A 17701-nucleotide genomic window follows, 5' to 3' on the forward strand; every position below is an offset into this window, starting at 1 on the left:
ACCACTACACTACAGTTTGCTTTCTAGCTTGCTTGTAGTGAGGATGGCCTTGAACTTCTGATCCTCCGGCCTTTGCTACCCATCCCAAGTGTTGGAATGTTGGTGTGGTGGCACATGCCTTTATCTCAGTACCCTGGAAGCAGAAGCAGGTTGGTCTCTCTGAATTAGAGGACAACCCAGCCTACGTAGTGAGCTCCAGGCTAGCCAGGGCTACATAGTAAGACCCTGTCTCAGAAACACAAGTTAGAAAAAAACAAGTGCTGGGATCTCAGGCATCTGCCATCATGTGTGCTGTGATTCATGTTTGTCACTTGGCTATGACTCAGTTTCTTTATCTAGAGAATGAGGAGATGGAGGATTATATCTATGTAAGACTTTTGTGAGGCTGACTATATAAAATGGCATATAAAGTGCCAGGAGCAGCAGCTGGCACACCATGGAGAGAGGTGTGTGCTAGCTATTCTGGAGCTTTACAACCCTTAAATCTGTATGTTTGACTCTTTGCTCTCACCTAGCTCATCTGCTAGGGTCCTAAGAGAATGGCATGAAATCTTGTGTTAATTAGTCACTCTTGTACTTCTCAAGTAGACTTTATTTCTGCACGCTTAAATGAGGAATATTATCAGAGAGCTGTAGGAGAGGAGCATGGAGCCACCACTCTAAACCTAGGAGCACCTGACTTCACTAACACCCCAATACAGCAGCAGCTGGCAAATTAATTCAAACAAGGGACTACTGGCAGAAAAAGATCAGGAAACTACCAGAAAGAACTTCTCAAAATCTACTTCTCCCATGGAAATTATAATTTTTCTAAAGCAGAAATAAATAGCAAATTTATTGAAGAATCAGCAGACTTACATTTTACACACATTTACCAAATCCTTCCATATGTTTCACTTATTCGTCCTTATGAGTATCAGATATGCACAAGGCGCCATGTGCTAGCATCCGGATATGTATAATTTTGCTTTCTCAGACACATCACTTTTCCACAGTTCCAGGAAAAGATATTCAAGGTGTCTGTCTCTAGATAAATATGTGCACTGTTCACTCAAACAGAAAACATAAGTCCTACATTTTCAAAAAGTCATTCATATGTAAGGGAATTTTTATAATTTAACTATGGGCTTTTACCAGTTAATATAACTAATTGACAGATAGCTCAGTGGTACAGCATTTGCTTACCACTTGTCATCCCAGCACTGGGAAGGCAGAAACAGGTGGATGCCCTGATCTTTCTGGCCAGCCAATTTAGTCAACATGGTGAACTCCATCCCTGACAATGAAATCCTGTCACCAAAAACCAAGGCGGATGTCTCCTAAGGAATGACACCTGAGGTTGACTTCTGGCTTTTAGAGGCATGCAGGTACAAACACAAGCACCTACAGGAAAACACACACACACACACACACACACACACACACACACACAGAGAGAGAGAGAGAGAGAGAGAGAGAGAGAGAGAGAGAGAGAGAGAGAGAGAATGAATATACAATATACATAATCCAGCATGATGGTGTAACCTGTAATCAAAGCATTCGGGAAGATGAGGCAGGAAGACTGCCAAGAGTTCAAGGATAGCCTGGTCTACACTACAAGTTCAAGCTAACTGGGGCTTCCTAGCAAGAGTCTAAGACTCTGTACCTCTTCCTCAAATAAAAACCACGAGGAGCACAGATAGAATAGAAATATAACATTTTATATAGCATTTCTAGAAAAAAATTTCTAGTATTCAGTATTTATTAGAACCTAAAGCATAACATTAATCTTAAATATAGTGTTAGAGCACATATCTAATATGAAAGCAAAATGCATTCTCTTAGCCAAAACTTACATAAATATTTCTCATTACAAGTGGCATTAAATTAAAACATTCCATTCCACATTTTGTGATTATATACAAAAAAATTCTGAGAACTCAATAATTTTTTTTTTTTTTTTTTGGTTTTTCGAGACAGGGTTTCTCTTTATAGCACTGGCTGTCCTGGAACTCACTCTGTTGACCAGGTTGGCCTCGAACTTAGAGATCCGCCTGCCTCTGCCTCCCAAGTGCTGGGATTAAAGGTGTGTGCCACCACTGCCTGGCTAGAACTCAATAATTCTTGCACTTAAGTATGGTCATTAGTGGTATATAAAAGTCAGATCACCATGAATCTGATGTCTTCTGGCTTCTGTGGGTCCCAGGGACACGTGTGGTGCCCAGATTCCTATGCAGATAAACACTCATACACATAAAAATACGTCATTAAATATATAAAAATCCACCTCAATATTCTGTTCAGCCTTTACTCCTTCACGCAGTCTCCCTGAACCTCAGAAAAACCTCAGCGTGCAAACATGTTCAGTATTTGCTGAGCAAATTAACAGAGAAAGCATCAACAAACTCAGGAAGAGGTATAATGGCCCAGCACCACCTAAATGTAAACAGGCGAATATTTTTAGTGGCTTTTGTTACCAATTAGTTAGTTATGGATTTGGAGGTAGCAAGACACACGCTGCTGAGATGAAATCCAAGTGAAAGTGCTGTTCTAAGAGAGTTCTAGACTGGTCTCAAATCACGCATATAACAGAGACTTTAAGAAGACAAAGCAGGGTCACCTGCTCATTCATGAAGGCTCGTGGAATGTGGAAGCCAAAATAAGATATGCAAAAATGTGATCTGTGAAAAGGATATCAGGGTCACCCAGGACCAAATTTGATTTATCCCACTTCTAAAGCAGAGGATGGGATGACTTTCCTTTTGTTTCTATTTATTTGTTTGTTTATCAGGGCTTGCTTGTGGAAATCGAAAGGTAACAGGCAGGTTCTCTCTTTCTACCAAAGACTGACCTCAGGCAGTCAGGCCTGGCTCGGGTGCCTTTGTGTGTGCTGCTATCTAAGCTGCCCTAGAGTTTTACTTTTTTTTTTTGGTTTTTTTTCGAGACAGGGTTTCTCTATGTAGTCCTGGCTGTCCTGGAACTCACTCTGTAGACCAGGCTGGCCTCAAACTCAGAAATCCGCCTGCCTCTGCCTCCCAAGTGCTGGGATTAAAGGCGTGCGCCACCACCGCCCGGCTGAGTTTTACTTTTCTTAAGTAAAGAAAAAACCCAGATGTTTTCCCCAATTTTTACTACATCACTTAAGGATTAAAAAAAAAAAAATCTTCCAACTTCAGATATTTCGATTTAGCTGTCCTTGGGTATAATCTGGATACTCGGCTTGATAAAGCTCTGCAGGGGATGCTAACGGACAGAATCAGGAAATCGAAAACACAACCTTCAACAACTTACACCTGAGGTCTGAGAATCTTCAGCTGAGTGAGGATGTCCTTCTGTACCCTGGGATTTGCTGTCGCTGTGAGAGCCATCACTGGGACAGAAGGAAACTTCTGGCGAAGCATATTCATCCTTTTGTAATCTTGACGAAAATCATGACCCCACTAATTGGAAAAAAATACTGCTTTCAGGTTATTTGTATCTCTCTGGTCAATATATAAGATGCATTTTATTCTCCAGTGAGGTAGCATATAGATCATTCAGCCACTATCGGTTCTTCAATGTTGTGGTTCTGAGCACTACTGGTGGTATAAACATACTGATATTCCAAGAGAAACTTACCTGACTCACACAATGCGCTTCATCAATGACAAAGCGTGCCAAGAGCTTTCGCTCATACAGATTCTCCAGAGTAGAAATCAGCCTGTTACTTGCACAGACCTAGAATAGAGATACATGAGCTATGTAAACACATCACTTGAATAACTTCCATTACTACCGTTCCAGTTACTCCCTGTTAGAACTAGTCTCACACGAGTGATTCTTCCCTCAGTCTATGAAGAAGGCAGAAGCAAACAGCAAACGAGACACTTCAGTGTGCCATCCACACCCAACAGTTTTACTTATCAGGTTAGTAGCTCTAAAACCCTTTTTTGCCTCAATGTATCTGAGAGTTACCACATGTTTACTCTGGTTACTGGACTTAACTGGTTTTACATTTATTCGTTTTGTGTGTGTGTGTGTGTGTGTGTGTATGTGTGTGTGTGTGTATGTGCATGTGTTGGGTGGGTCTGTGCACACAATGATGTACATGCGTCGAATTCAGATTTAAGGAGGCTGGTTCTCTCCTACCAGAATCAAAGTCAGGTCCTTAGGTTATATGGCAAGCACCCTTACCCATGAGCCACCCTGCCAGCCTGATAATGGGAGTTTAGATGTGTGTTAGGTATGTGCATATTATTTGGAGAAGAACACTATGTATTACATAGATAGTTATATGCCAATAACAAGCACATCTTGACAGGGACATAAGAAAAGGACACAGAAGTCAGGTTGATGAAGCTTCTTCACTGGTCGAATCTAGGCAGTTAAAAATCAAAATACATAGTGAAAATTGATTGTAATTTACTAAATTAATAAAGAACCCACAAGTTCACACTGATAATATGCAGTTCAGGTAAAGCTTTCTTAAAGCCAGGACAGACTGTATTAGTAAACTCAAAACCTGGCATTCATTATAGTAATAACTGATTGAGAAAAAAAATCATCAATGATACTAAAACTTGTGGGGAGGCTCTGGTGTCTAACATGGCATTTCTACAGTCTCAGAACCTCCTGCAACAGAATATCTACTCATTACAAAGTTGGAGGGGGATGGGAAGGTTAAGAACAGTGAAGCAGCAGCCCGGCAATACTATTTTGATCAAGTGACTGGTCAGCGAACACCAGTGGTAATGAGATGAGTCATTGCCAAGTGTCTTCTGATAGCACACAGAGGAACATGCCAGTACATCTGCGGCATCTCTGCCAAAGTGAGGATATAAATTTAATCAGCAGGAAACAAGGCAAATTCAAACTGAGGCACAGTCCTCAAAACTGGCCCTTATGTTTCAAAAATGTCAAAATAATGAAACTGTTTGGATAGGAGATGAAATTGGGATTTCTTTTTTTTTTTTTTCTTTTTTACAAAGGTCATTACTGAAAAGTTAATTGGCTTAAGTAACAGTATGTGTCACTGTACATTTCCTGACAGGTAAATTACAGCGTGGTTACTAAGGGAATGCTATATGGTCAGGAAATGCACACTGAGGTAAAGCAGGGTTAAAATGGCAGGTCTGTAACTCACTCTCAATGAAGTGTTTCAGAACAAACTGGAGAAAGAACGAACAACACAGGAGGCAGAGAAAGAAGACTTTACTATTTGTGGTCTGAAGTGATGGTTATACAAGAATTCATTAATGTATATAAAAATTATCACCAAGTTATTAAAATATATGTATTTTAGTGTATTGTAATATTACACTGAAAATAGTGAAACAAATACAAACCTTCTCTGGAGTAACATACAAAAGCTTGATGATTGGGTCTTTTTTTGATAATTGGAGGTAAATATTTGCAGCTTCTGAGTCAGTCTTATCCCCTGTCAGATATGTAGCTGGAATCTGAGTTAAAAGTAATAATTTAAATTTCGTTTTATTTACACATTAATCAGACATGATCATGTTTAGGTTTTATAAGTCATATATCACACTTGCCAAAAAAACAAATATCTCACCATAACAATCAATGCACCATTTTTATTATTATTTTTTTTTATAATTTATTTTATGTAAGTACACCGTAGCTGTCATCAGACACCCATATGAGGGCATCAGATCTCATTATGGATGGTTGTGAGCCACCATGTGGTTGCTGGGATTTGAACTCATGACCTCTGGAAGAGCAGTCAGTGCTCTTAACCACTGAGCCATCTCACCAGCCCACCATTTTTATTTTTAAGTTGTGTTTTCTGAGTCAAGAGTTTCATGTTGAGTCTCAAACTTGTGACCTTCCTGTACCCTCAGCTTCCAAAGTACTGGTAACTAAAGGCATGTGTCACATCTATCTAGTATAAATATTTTTAAAAATTCATATTAAATGCAACTCAAAATAGCTCTCCCGCCTAGGTATGGTGGCATAGATGAGGAATCCCAGCGCTCAGGAGGATGAGAAAGGAGGTTTGGGAATTCAAGGCCAGCCTTGCCAGCCTAGCAAATCTGAAGCTAGCCTGTACTATGGCAAGATGCTTCTGTGTCAAAAAAAAACCTGCAAAAGCCTCTTCACTGTTCCTTCCATTTTTTATACGGTTTCATCTCAAAAAAAAAAAAGACCATAATGTCTGTGTAACAAGGGCTCACTATATAACCCTGGCTGGCCCCAAACTTGCTTGTATGACAGGCTTGCTTCTAATTGACAGCAAGGAACCTCTTTTTGCCTCCTAAAGTGCTGGGGTTTACAGGTCTGCACCACCATGGCCGGTTTGGCTACACTGCGGTGTATGGTCTCACTGCGGTGATGGTGACTGCTGGTTAGAATACTGCTGTGACATTCTTTGGAAGAAAAATCAAACCAGTTGTCACATTGAGCTGATATGATTCGTAACACTGTAATCAACTCTTTTGCAATGTGAAGACTTTAATAGAGTGCAGCAGTCATAATTCCTTCAACTCAGCAATGAGGAAAAAGACAGGTGTACAGGCACACATATGTGCATAGGGAAAGAGAACTATGATGATCTCACACTAGCCAAAAAAAGAAAGCCCTTTATATTAGTAAAAAAAAGAAAAACCTCAAAACCTACATCAGCAAAATGCAGGCTAAGAATTCTTACTAAAATACATTCTTATAGAAGAATAAAATCAGATTGAATTACAGATTATTATTTGAATCAAAGTGTTTTAACACATGTGCTTAACTCTACAGCTTAATTTAACTGTATGCTTTATTTATTTAATCTTATTTATTTTTTTGCAGTATGTTAGGCAAACACTTTGCCATGAAGCTATATATCCAGAATAATTTGTGAATTATTCTTATAATTTAAACAATAGTTAATAATTTTCCTAGCATACTGTCAGGTATTTCTAAGGCACATTTTTTTTTTTCAGGGGAGAGCGCGAACGCAGTCCCCCACTACCACAAATTATGCAGTCGAGTTTCCCGAATTTGGGGAAATCGCAGGGGTCAGCACATTCGGAGTGCAATGGATAAGCCTTGCCCTGGGAAAACCACCTTCGTGATCATGGTATCTCCTCTGCCAGGTAAGTATTCTAAGGCACATTTTTATTAATAGTTTTATGTAATAACTTACATCAAAGGAAGTCAGCTTTTGGACTTGATCCACTATTAGTGATCTTAAGGGAGAAATGACAATAGTGACCCCAGGAGAAACACAGGCAGGGAGCTGGTAGCACAGACTTTTACCACCTCCTAAGAGACAAATAATGAAAAACATGTCAGTTTCCAACTTGAGTGTGAAGGTAAAAGTTACAAAGAAAACCAATATAATATTTAAAATAATTACCAGGACATCAAATAGTATTACCCACAGGGCTAGCCATAATGAACTAAATGAACTCTCCACATAACTATTTAAAAAGTCTACCAGAAATCCAAATAAACTTCTTTTATATAAGGGGTCTCTAAAATCCTAAATCTGTGACTAACATTATTATTATAAAAATTATTCCTTTGAAATAAAAGAGTACATACTTTACTCTTTTATTTCATATGTACTCATTTCCCTCTCCCTGCCTGCCCTGCCCCATGCTGGGGCTCAAACCCAGGGCTCCGTGTACAGTGGGCAAGTGCTCTACTACTGAGCTATGCCTCCAGCCCCCAAGAACATATTTTAAAATAATTACATGATTATATTCTAGTTAATTTGCAATTTCACCAATCTACTAATGGCAAAAGTTGGGCTAGGTAGGTTTTAGGACTTCAATTTATTTTAAAAATATATACTATATTCTCTCTTTTCCACATAGTGAATAAATTTCATTTTGGCATGTATGTAGACATGTCAAAGAAATAGTGGAACACTGAGAATAGAGACCCGCTCTACCAGCTGCATGAACTCAGACAGACCATTTAACCTGCCTAGGCCTTAGTCTCCTGTAAAATCCATGAGGCCAATGGTTTAAAGTGTTGTCCAAGAGAAACTGTGGAATATTTTGATTATATCTGTCAAGAGGCTGAAATCAGAGTGAGAAGGTCTTGAAAATAACCCCTGAAGCTAGGAGGAGTCACTGACAGCCTCTGACTTCATAACTGCCAAAGTCCTTCCCAAGGTCAGAGCATTCAAGGACCAAACCAGGGTTGAAATGGAGGTGAATAAAGTCTGAAATGTGGATAAGTTATCTCTGTCTAATATTTAAAACCAGTTTGAGGGCCTGGATAAAGACTGCTGCACAAGTCTGACAAGACCTCCGCCACACCCCATTACATATAGAATTACGTAATAATAATGTTTTAAAAATTTGAACCAGGTTGAAAAAAATTCAGCTGTCCAGTCAGTAGTATGTAATAATAACAGCAGCAACAACTGGAACCTGCTAAAGCCTCTAACAAGAGAAACAACATACAGAAGATCTACATGGAAGAACTGAACCTGCTTCCTTGCCTAACTGCTTAGCTAACATTCTTTTGTTTGTTTTGTTTGTTTGTTTGTTTGTTTGTTTTGAAACAGGGTTTCTCTGTGTAGCCCTGGCTGTCCTGGAACTCACTCTGTAGACCAGGGTGGCCTCAGACTCAGAAATCCTCCTGCCTCTGCCTCCAAGTGCTGGAACTAAAGGCATTAACTCATTAGCCTCTGAGATGGTAACATTCTTGTGTGTTTGATTTGAAAGCACTGAGCAGCTTACAGGCTTTGATGACAATGCAGTCCAGGTCTCTTCAAAGCCTCGGCTAAGGAAGACCTGTGCTGCATTCTTTTCATTTGATCCTCATGTGTGAAGTGGGCACTATATTCCTGACTGTCCTGAACACACACAGAGAGTGAAGTGGCTTGTCCATGGCCACATCCCTTCCTGAAAGGGGCAGAGCTGCACTGGAATTCCAGGTTTTCACTCCAAAAGTAGATGATGAGAACCACCAGGCAGCACTATCAAAGCACCAGTCAGAAATGGTCTTGGTCTCTCATATCCATCCTCTGTTCCCTTCTAGGCTTATTTAGATTAGAAAAAAAATTTTTCCCAAGGAAAAGTTCTACATCAGGTCAACGCAATGAGCTTTCTGAGTTAACAACCTTAAGCAGCTATGAAGCTTACCATGTCACCAGCTAGAGCACAGGCTGACAGACTTTCTTACTGTGGTTCTGGGGTCTAAAGGGTCCCTCCACAGTAAGAATCTGTGAGGTGTTCTTTTTATTTCTATTAAAGAGCTTTCACTTAACATCTGCCAATGGACTCCTGCCAAGTCTTATCTAAAAATACATACCAGTGGGCATTAGGATAAAGCAGTCTTCACCAAGCAGCGCAGCATTGATCGCCTCTAGCTGATTAGTTCTAAAATTATGCAAGCCAAATTTCTTATGGAAAATCTTCATCATTTCTTTTGTATGAGGAAAATTAAGACTTTGAAAATGTTCATGTTTTGGATTTTTTTGTGCCAACTTATCTACAAAACAATGTTTAAAAAACATCAGTACATTAACACAGTAACAGTTTAGCATTCACCTTTCCCCTGAAGAATCAATGGCATACTTTCCCTACAGCATACTTTATGCTGTTACATGCTTCCTTCCCAATTAGTCTCAGACATTCACAGGGCCTAGTCAAGTCTTCCCTGACTGTTTTGTAGCACCTATAATGCACTTTGTTCATCCTTCTTTCTCCTTCTCCTTTGGTCTTCAAGACAACCATGCCTTTTCTACTTGTTTTATTTCTGCCATGCTACAGAGCAAACCTAGGGTTTGTCCATGCTAGGCTGTAGTGTCCTATCACCAGCACACAGCAGTGTGCAGCACAGTGAGCTGTGCCCCAGCTACTCTTCCAGTCTTGAATTCCCTTCCTTAGCTCCACTTCTGCTCTTAACTTTGGTAGTCTTTCAATATTGTGGACTGGTTTCTTGACACATTCTTCTTTGGAATTTTTCTAGTCCTGTGCTTTTAAACATCATCTGTGTACAGAGAATGACCAGCTGTCTGACACTCTCCTAAGTGCCCATCCCACACACATCCAACTGCCTGTAAGACAACTGCTTTCTTTTATAAACATTTTTTGATTTATTTATTTTATTTTCATTCTATGAGTATGAGTGTTTTGTTTGCATGTGTATCTATGTACCACATATGTGCCTGGTGCTTGGGGAGGCCAAAAGATGGTGTTGGATCCCCTAGAACTGGAACTGCAGACAACTGTGAGCTGCTGTGGGAGTGCTGGAAACCTAACTCTGGTCCTCAGAACAGCCAGATCTTTTTTTGGGGGGGTGGGGGGGGTGGGGGGGTTTGAGACAGGGTTTCTCTGTGTAGCCCTGGCTGTCCTGGAACTCACTCTGTAGACCAGGCTGGCCTCGAACTCAGAAATCCACCTGCCTCTGCCTCCCAAGTGCTAGGATTAAAGGCGTGCGCCACCACTGCCCGGCAAGAACAGCCAGATCTTGACTGACAAGCCATCTCTACACACACACCCCCAAAGACGACTACTTGAATGATTTTCCAACTGTTTTAAGTTCAACAGTCTGAAAATAGCCTTTCTCAACTGCTTTCTAAATCAAATTCAGCCTTGTGACTTCCTCATTTCTGTGAATGGTATCATAGTCATCTAGGTCTGAAACCTCAGTGTCACCTGAACTTCTCAGATCCTTCCTTCACTGTCTCTCACATCTCTCCCTGCTTGCACTCTTACCGGGGTAGAGAACTAGAGGCTCTCACACAGCAGCTCTGGCAGCTCCTCTCACTCCAACACTCAACTGTCTCAAAGATAATTGCAGACATCAAGTATGACACATTCTAACATACCAAAATAAATCCATTAATGGCTATTTTAAAGGTCAACAGCATCACTCTAAGAACAAACTCAGAACTATTAAGTCATCAATGGCAAAAATAGGGAGGGTTGTACTTCATAAAATTTTGTACATGTATTCTTGTTTCAGTAAAAACACTTTGAGATAACTTTATAGGGCTGACGTAAGGCTTTAAAATTAATTTAGGCTTCATTCTGAGGTCTTTGCAGTAACTTAGTTCATTCCTCATTAAACTGTGAGCTCCAACATGGCTTCTCTGAAATCTTCCCACAGCCCAATTCAGGACATGGCACACTGAGCCTTTACTGAGGAGTTAAGAAATGTTTGTTTTGAGACAACGTCTCACTTTATAATCCATCCTCCTGTCTCAGCCTCTAAGTGCTGGGATTACAGATGTGAGCCATCATGACTAACTTAATATTTATTGAATTTCTGATTTCACATCCTTATGCTGTCTCACATTTTAATGCTGTGAGACATGAAACAATTTTCTACTTATAAATGAAGTACTTCTCATCATTCAGAATTCTAAAAATATACATATTTTGAGTATATAAATTCACCTTTTTATTTTGCCTACCTCCAAATCAGTAAAAATTTGGCACCCATGAACTTTATTGTTTTAGGGACTAAAAAAATGTTACTTTAAAGGCAAAGGAATTTATGATGACTTTAGAGCTTTACTACAATAGGTTATAATTACACATTTATAAACCTACAGCTGCTACAGAGACAAAAGAGCAACCTGCTTTTGAAATTGTGATTTGTAATTCATATTATCAGTAGACATTTGAATAGAAACAATGTAGTGCCCAGGCAATGACGTGTTGCTATGCTATACAACTTATGTTAGACGGTGGTTTTCCTATAATATTTAAGCATTCAATTTACTTTAGACTTACCAGAGCAATTCTGAATTGACTCTGAGGGGTCTTTATTTTGAATAGTTGATACCACTGGAGAAAACTTTGCCTTCACTGAAGAAATCCTTTCTGATAGAGATTTAACTGGCCCACCTTCCTTGATAGGTGGGTAGGCAGCTGTGGAAGATTTGCTGGCTGAAAAATTGTGCATTATGTTTTCCCAGTCATCATCATCATCATCAAAGTCATCAATGTTAAAATGGTCCATATTATACGAAGCCTGGACATCTCTCTCCACGTTACATCCTGAAGCAGAATGTTTACTCTGATCTTTCACAGTGGTGCTTGTGAGAACACTCCCTGGGAAGTAAGTGCTTTCGTTTCTGCTTTTCGTCCTTGGTGTTTCAGCCCAGTTGCTACTTACAAAGGACTTCTGTAAATGGGAATTCAATAACGGCCTTTCAAAGAGATTCTGCAGGGTGGCTGAGATTCCTGTCTTTCCTGGAGTGGTGGCGGGTAAACATTCCTCCGTGGACGGGGAATGTGAGGAAAGGTATGGAGAATTTAACTCTTTATTAGAATGCCCCACAGGGCAGGAGTCACCATGCACAGTGTTATCAAGTGAATCAGGCCTGTGCCTCCACAGAGAACCCAGAAGACTGACATCATTTCCGTTAATACCTGCTTCAGCTAGGAGCTTCCTCCTGAAGAAAGAAAACACATTAAATACAGTCAGTGCTACAGTAGCCATAAAGTTTACCTTCATTTTTAACCCCAAAAGAAACTATAGAACTTCTCCCCATCTCAAAAATTTGAATATGAATCTTCAATGAATGGTTTGAAAATTGGATAAATTTGAAGTTTAGTGATGTGACTATCATCCTTATGTCTAGGCCAGACAGCCCATTTCGTTACTTGGAGTACTTTGCCCATTTCGTTATTTGGAGTAGTGGAACTGCAATCAGATATCTTCCAGAAGGAGGATAATCAAGATACCTTATGTTTCGCTGTTGAAGCAGTTCGGTCCCACAATTCAAAGCTTTCAGTTCATCAGTAGGAACAGTATCAACTAACTTACAGATGTGCTCCATCACATGAATAAGCTGCTGCTGTATGCTTATCTGCTGGGCTATAAAACAATGATAAATAAATAGGTAGGTAGGTAGGTAGGTAGGTAGGTAGGTAGGTAGGTAGATAGATAAATAGATAGGATCCCAGAACCCCGAAATGCTAGTGTGCTACCTCACTGGCCCCACCACTTTTTTCTTTATTAACTCATACAACTAAGAGATACAATTTCAAAGGAGTTGATATTTCAGACGAAGGAAAGAAAACAAATGAGGTCTAGAAGCAATATAAGCAGAGAAAGTGCCCACTCAACTTCACGGGTTTATAATATGAAGGGAAAAAAAAGACAGTTTACACCAGCTCCAGGGAGACAGGATTCTCTGGAGGCAAAGAAATAAGAACAAAAGTGCTCAGAGAAGAAAAATGAGAGCATATAGCTGCAGATGAAAACAGCCAGCAGGGGCTGGGCATGCTGCACACCTTTAATCCTAGCACTTGGGAGGCAGAGACAGGTGATCCTTGAGTTCGAGGCCAGCCTGTTCTACAGATGGAGTTCCAGGACAGCCAGGGTTACACAGAGAAACCCTGTTTCAAAAAAAATAAAATAAGAACAGCTGATGTGTTTAAGGGACAGGAGGAAAAAACAGGCATACAAAAACCAAGGACAACGGTCTGCAGGAGAGCCAGGAAGTACACAGTTGCCTACTGGGAACTGTGGGAAAGGGGCATGGCTGTGAGCTGCTGAGTTCCTATGGCATGTTGCTTTTCTACATAAGGAACCTCAGATTGGAAAGAGGAGGTTGCACAGTGGTCTGAAGAAACTTAGAGCCAAGGCAGGCTCAGAAAGACACCAGTACCTACACAGTGGCCAGGAGCTCAGATTTCCCTGCTAGACAGGCCACATCTCACTGCAGACTACAAGGAAAACCCTTAACCACGGCCTTAAGAAAAAGACAGACAACCATTGTTCTGATTTTCAAGGGAAAAAAAAAAAGGGTGGTTGCTAAAAGCTACAAACTAGTAACCTTCAAGGCAAAATTCGAGAACATGTTATCAAAATGCTGCTTTGTAGCTCCAAGAAGAGGAAACAATTATGGAATTAGGGAGAGTTCATAAAAACACAATAGCCATCTTAATGCTTCTCCTTGGAAGGATCACTAGACTGGCATATAACAACTGCCATTTACTGAGGGCCTACAGTACACTTGAAATCCAACAACTATCCAGCAAGGCAGGCATTATTCTCCTCATTTTTTACAAGAACACCTGAGAGAGGTGCGGTGCTGCATGCCTATGATCATAGATCTCATGAGGTAGAAGCAGGATTATGGGCTGAAAGCTGCTTCAGCTACAGTGTGAGACCCCGATTCAAAAAAACCCAAAAGTTAGTAAGGTCAGTAAGGAGGTTCAGTTAAAGTGCAGCCACACTCCCAGGAGGAGACAGGTTTCTGCTGCAGGTCTGCACTTACAGCTAACACCGCATCCCTTCACTCTTCCTGCCTCAGACCTTCATGTTTCTAGAGTCCTATATCCTAGTCTTTTGTAATTCCATAGAGAGGAAGAGAAATATCTTGAAGAAAGGTTCGTAACTATATGATGTCAGCTAAGAGGGAAGTCTCTCATGATACTAAAGGCCTCTGAGCATATCCTTATCCTTGGAACCAATACAATAGAGAAACTTAGAGATGGAGAAACAGGCTAGTACCATGGTTACCAGGGTGAATTTAAGAGTCTCCAGGTTGCTGGTTCAAATCCCAGCTCTGCTGCTGCCTTAATTCTGCAACTACCTAATTATTTAGTTCTCCTGTACCTTAGTTTCCTTATTTCCTTACCCCCAATGAGAGAAAACAGCAACCACCCTAAGGGGATGAAGCATGGATTCAACAGTTTGCATTGTAGGCCTCTGAGAAGAGTGAGAAATGAATATTTTGGGGACATTTCCAGTAAGAAAAGCAGAGATCAAAACAAAGTAAAATAAACTCTGGGAGAACAAACAGCAGAGAACACCATCCACATACAGTACGTGCACTGCAGGGGAGTACGGATGTGTTTCATGAGCAGCCAAAGAGTGTGTCACGAGTCTCACGACCTACAGAAATACTCAGAGAACAGAAAAGAGCTCCTGGGTTTCCAGGAGCTGAATAAATAAAAACAATAAATTTTAAAAAGTTAGTGATAAAACTGAGAAATTTTAGCCAGGTGTGGTGGTGCAGGCACCTCACAGGAGGTAGAGGCAAGCAACTTTCTTGAATCTGAGGTCAGCTTGTGTACATAGTGAGACCCAGTCTCAAAACAACCTGAGAAAAATTTCCTAAAGCGTAGAAAACTAAGAGATCGGTAAGAAAATTAAGGAGATGTGTGTGTAACATCCAAATAGCAGAGATTCTAGATGTTGTAAAAGAGAGAAAAAATGTTAAAAATACTGGCAGAAAAACTTCCTGAATGAAAAACATTCTGGCTGGTGTATCTACGAAGCTGAAATCAAAGGATTGCTGTTTTTCAAAGACTTGGAAAGCTATTGGCTTATTGGCTAGAAACTTGGAAATGAGGAAAACAAAAACAAAAAAAGAGAATCAGAAAGAATTGAGACATGGCTGGATATACAGATAAGTTGTAGATCTCAGAGGCCCTGGGTTCAATCATAGCATCAAAGAGAAGAAGAGGAATAATTTAACAGGCAAAAATAAGCATTAACTTACAATGGACATCTAGACCCAGATCAGAACATATACAATGGAGGAGATGAATGATCTAAGAATCAATGTGACTGTAAAGAAGACTTGAAAGATGTATATGTGTGTAAACTTATACAAGTTTTCTGTAATTTTAGTATTCAAGAAGCCAATGAGTTCAAGGCCTGCCTGGGCTATAACAAGACCCTGTACACACACACACACACACACACACACACACACACACACACCAACAAAACTCATAAAATTTCTAGGGGTTTTTAATTCACCTAAGTGAATTAAGTTAAGTTCACAGATAGGCAAATTCTGGCTCTACCTGTGAAATGAGCCAACAAGCATTATTTTCCAGATAAAATGAACCTTGTGAGATGCTGAGTTCAGTTCTTCAAGTAAACACTAGCTAACCAATGAGCCATGATTTATGCTATCCGGACAAAGGATACAGTACATATACCATTTTATACTATGTAGCCACAGTATGCAAATGCAAATATTTTATTTACAGAAGTAACCAAAATATGTTTTATACCATCACAGTCTTTATTGGTTCCTGGATCAGACTTCTGTGTGGTCATTTCCTCTGGTTTTGACAGAAGGTCTTTTGAGGTGCTAAGAATGTCCTTCTCTTTGTCAGAGTCATCAAGATCCTTTAGCATACTACAAGACACAAAAGTTACCCCAATCACACTCTGGATGAAATAAATGCACACTTGGTTTCCTACCAGTTTTTCATAGATATATAACAGATAAAGAAAAGGTTTTTGTTGTTTTTTTAAGACTGGGCCAAGTAGCACAGGATGCCCTGGAACTTGTTGTATGGCCAAGGCTTACTTAGACCGAGTCCTCCTGATTCCCCTCCCAAGTGCAGAGATTACAGTCTTGTACCACAGATGGAAAACCTTTAACTGACCCTGAAGCCTTCCACCTTCTGGCCCCAAGAGGCCCTTTCAACTCTTATCTCCAAGTATATGCTTTCAGTTACACTAGGCTCCAATCATACTGCACCACTGACATACCTTATGAACTCTGTGTTGTGTAGGTCACAGCTTCTGTTCTCTCAATTTGGAAACACACACATACATACACACTTTATAGATTACACAAAAATATATTAACTAAAAACATGGTTTGTTTGATTGGATAGGAAAATTGTTTAAGCTAAGTGTGGCTCACAGCTGCAATCTCAGCACTCAAGAGGTGGACAGGAGAATCAGGAGTTCAATGTCATTCTTGGTCAAAAAAACGAGTGTAGGTTGAGGCCCTTTCAAAAACCAAACACAGGGCTGGGGGGGTGGGGGGTGGGGCTGCTCAGTCCATAAAGTGCTTGCCCTGCAAACCTAAGAAGCTGAGTTTATATCCACTTCACACACGCAAGGGACAGACAGGTGGATCCATAAGGGGTTGCTTGGACAGTGAACCTAGTCAAACTGGTCAAAGATCCTGTCTCAAAATAAATAAAATACAACAAATAAGAACCATGAGAATGTGCACAGCCACCTAAACTAGACACTGATGTGGATGGCTGGAAGTGCATGCTGACAAGAACATGATATAGCTGTCTCCTTAGAGGTCTGCCAGAAACTGACACATTCAGAGGACGATGCTCACAGCTAACCACTGATATGATCAAGGGTTTCCCAATGGAGGAGTTAGAGAGAAGACTGAAGGAGCAGAAAGGGTTTATGACCCCATGAGGAGAGCAACAATACCAACCAACCAGAACTCTCCAGGGTCTAAACCACCAGCCTGGGAGCACATAGGGAGGGACCCATGACTCCAGCTGTATATGTAGGGGAGGATGGCCTTTTCAGACATAGGTGGCAGAGGAGATTCTTGGTCCCATGAAGGACGAACACAGAGTGTGTGTGTGGGGGAATGTGAGGGAGGGAAGGGGGCAGTGGAGGTGGGGGGTAGGTGGGGCACAGCCTCATAGAAGCATGAGGAGGGGGGGACGGGATAGGAGGTTTCTGGGTGGTGGGGGGAAGTGGGGGAAGGGGATAAAATCTGAAATGTAAATATAATACCCAATTAAAAAAAAAGAACCAAGATACTGAATAAAACATGCATAAAATTTAAGCATATATCACATAATGAATCCAAGAAACTTCTATTTCAATTTTACAATATGTAGTGGTTGAATGAAAATGGCCCCCCTAGGCTCATAAGGAGAGGAACTATTAGGAGGTGTGACCTTGTTTGAGTAGGTGTGGCCTTGTTGAGGGAAGTATTTCACTGGGGGTGAGCTTTAAGGTTGTAAATGCTCAAGTCAAGCCTAGTGTCCCCTTCTCTGCTGCCTACTGATCTGGATGTAGAACT

At 40.5% G+C, this 17701-nt stretch overlaps 1 protein-coding gene and 1 non-coding gene across 2 annotated transcripts in view; both read right to left on the reverse strand.

The window, feature by feature from the left end:
• Blm (BLM RecQ like helicase) overlaps window positions 1–17701 on the reverse strand; it is an 82084-nt gene that overhangs the window by 35881 nt on the left and 28502 nt on the right. Inside the window, exons 5-12 of the mRNA XM_076936673.1 lie at window positions 15915–16042; window positions 12621–12753; window positions 11664–12328; window positions 9232–9411; window positions 7106–7224; window positions 5304–5417; window positions 3598–3696; window positions 3271–3419 (exon numbers count right to left, since the gene is read on the reverse strand). Coding sequence (XP_076792788.1) covers window positions 3271–3419; window positions 3598–3696; window positions 5304–5417; window positions 7106–7224; window positions 9232–9411; window positions 11664–12328; window positions 12621–12753; window positions 15915–16042 — 1587 coding nt within the window. The remainder of the gene's footprint in view (window positions 1–3270; window positions 3420–3597; window positions 3697–5303; window positions 5418–7105; window positions 7225–9231; window positions 9412–11663; window positions 12329–12620; window positions 12754–15914; window positions 16043–17701) is intronic.
• On the reverse strand, window positions 6900–7063 carry LOC117699826 (U1 spliceosomal RNA). Its single transcript, XR_004605303.1, has one exon. It is a non-coding gene; the product is annotated as a U1 spliceosomal RNA (small nuclear RNA).

This window comes from Arvicanthis niloticus, chromosome 1, assembly GCF_011762505.2.
Source record: "Arvicanthis niloticus isolate mArvNil1 chromosome 1, mArvNil1.pat.X, whole genome shotgun sequence".
NCBI lineage: Eukaryota > Metazoa > Chordata > Mammalia > Rodentia > Muridae > Arvicanthis > Arvicanthis niloticus.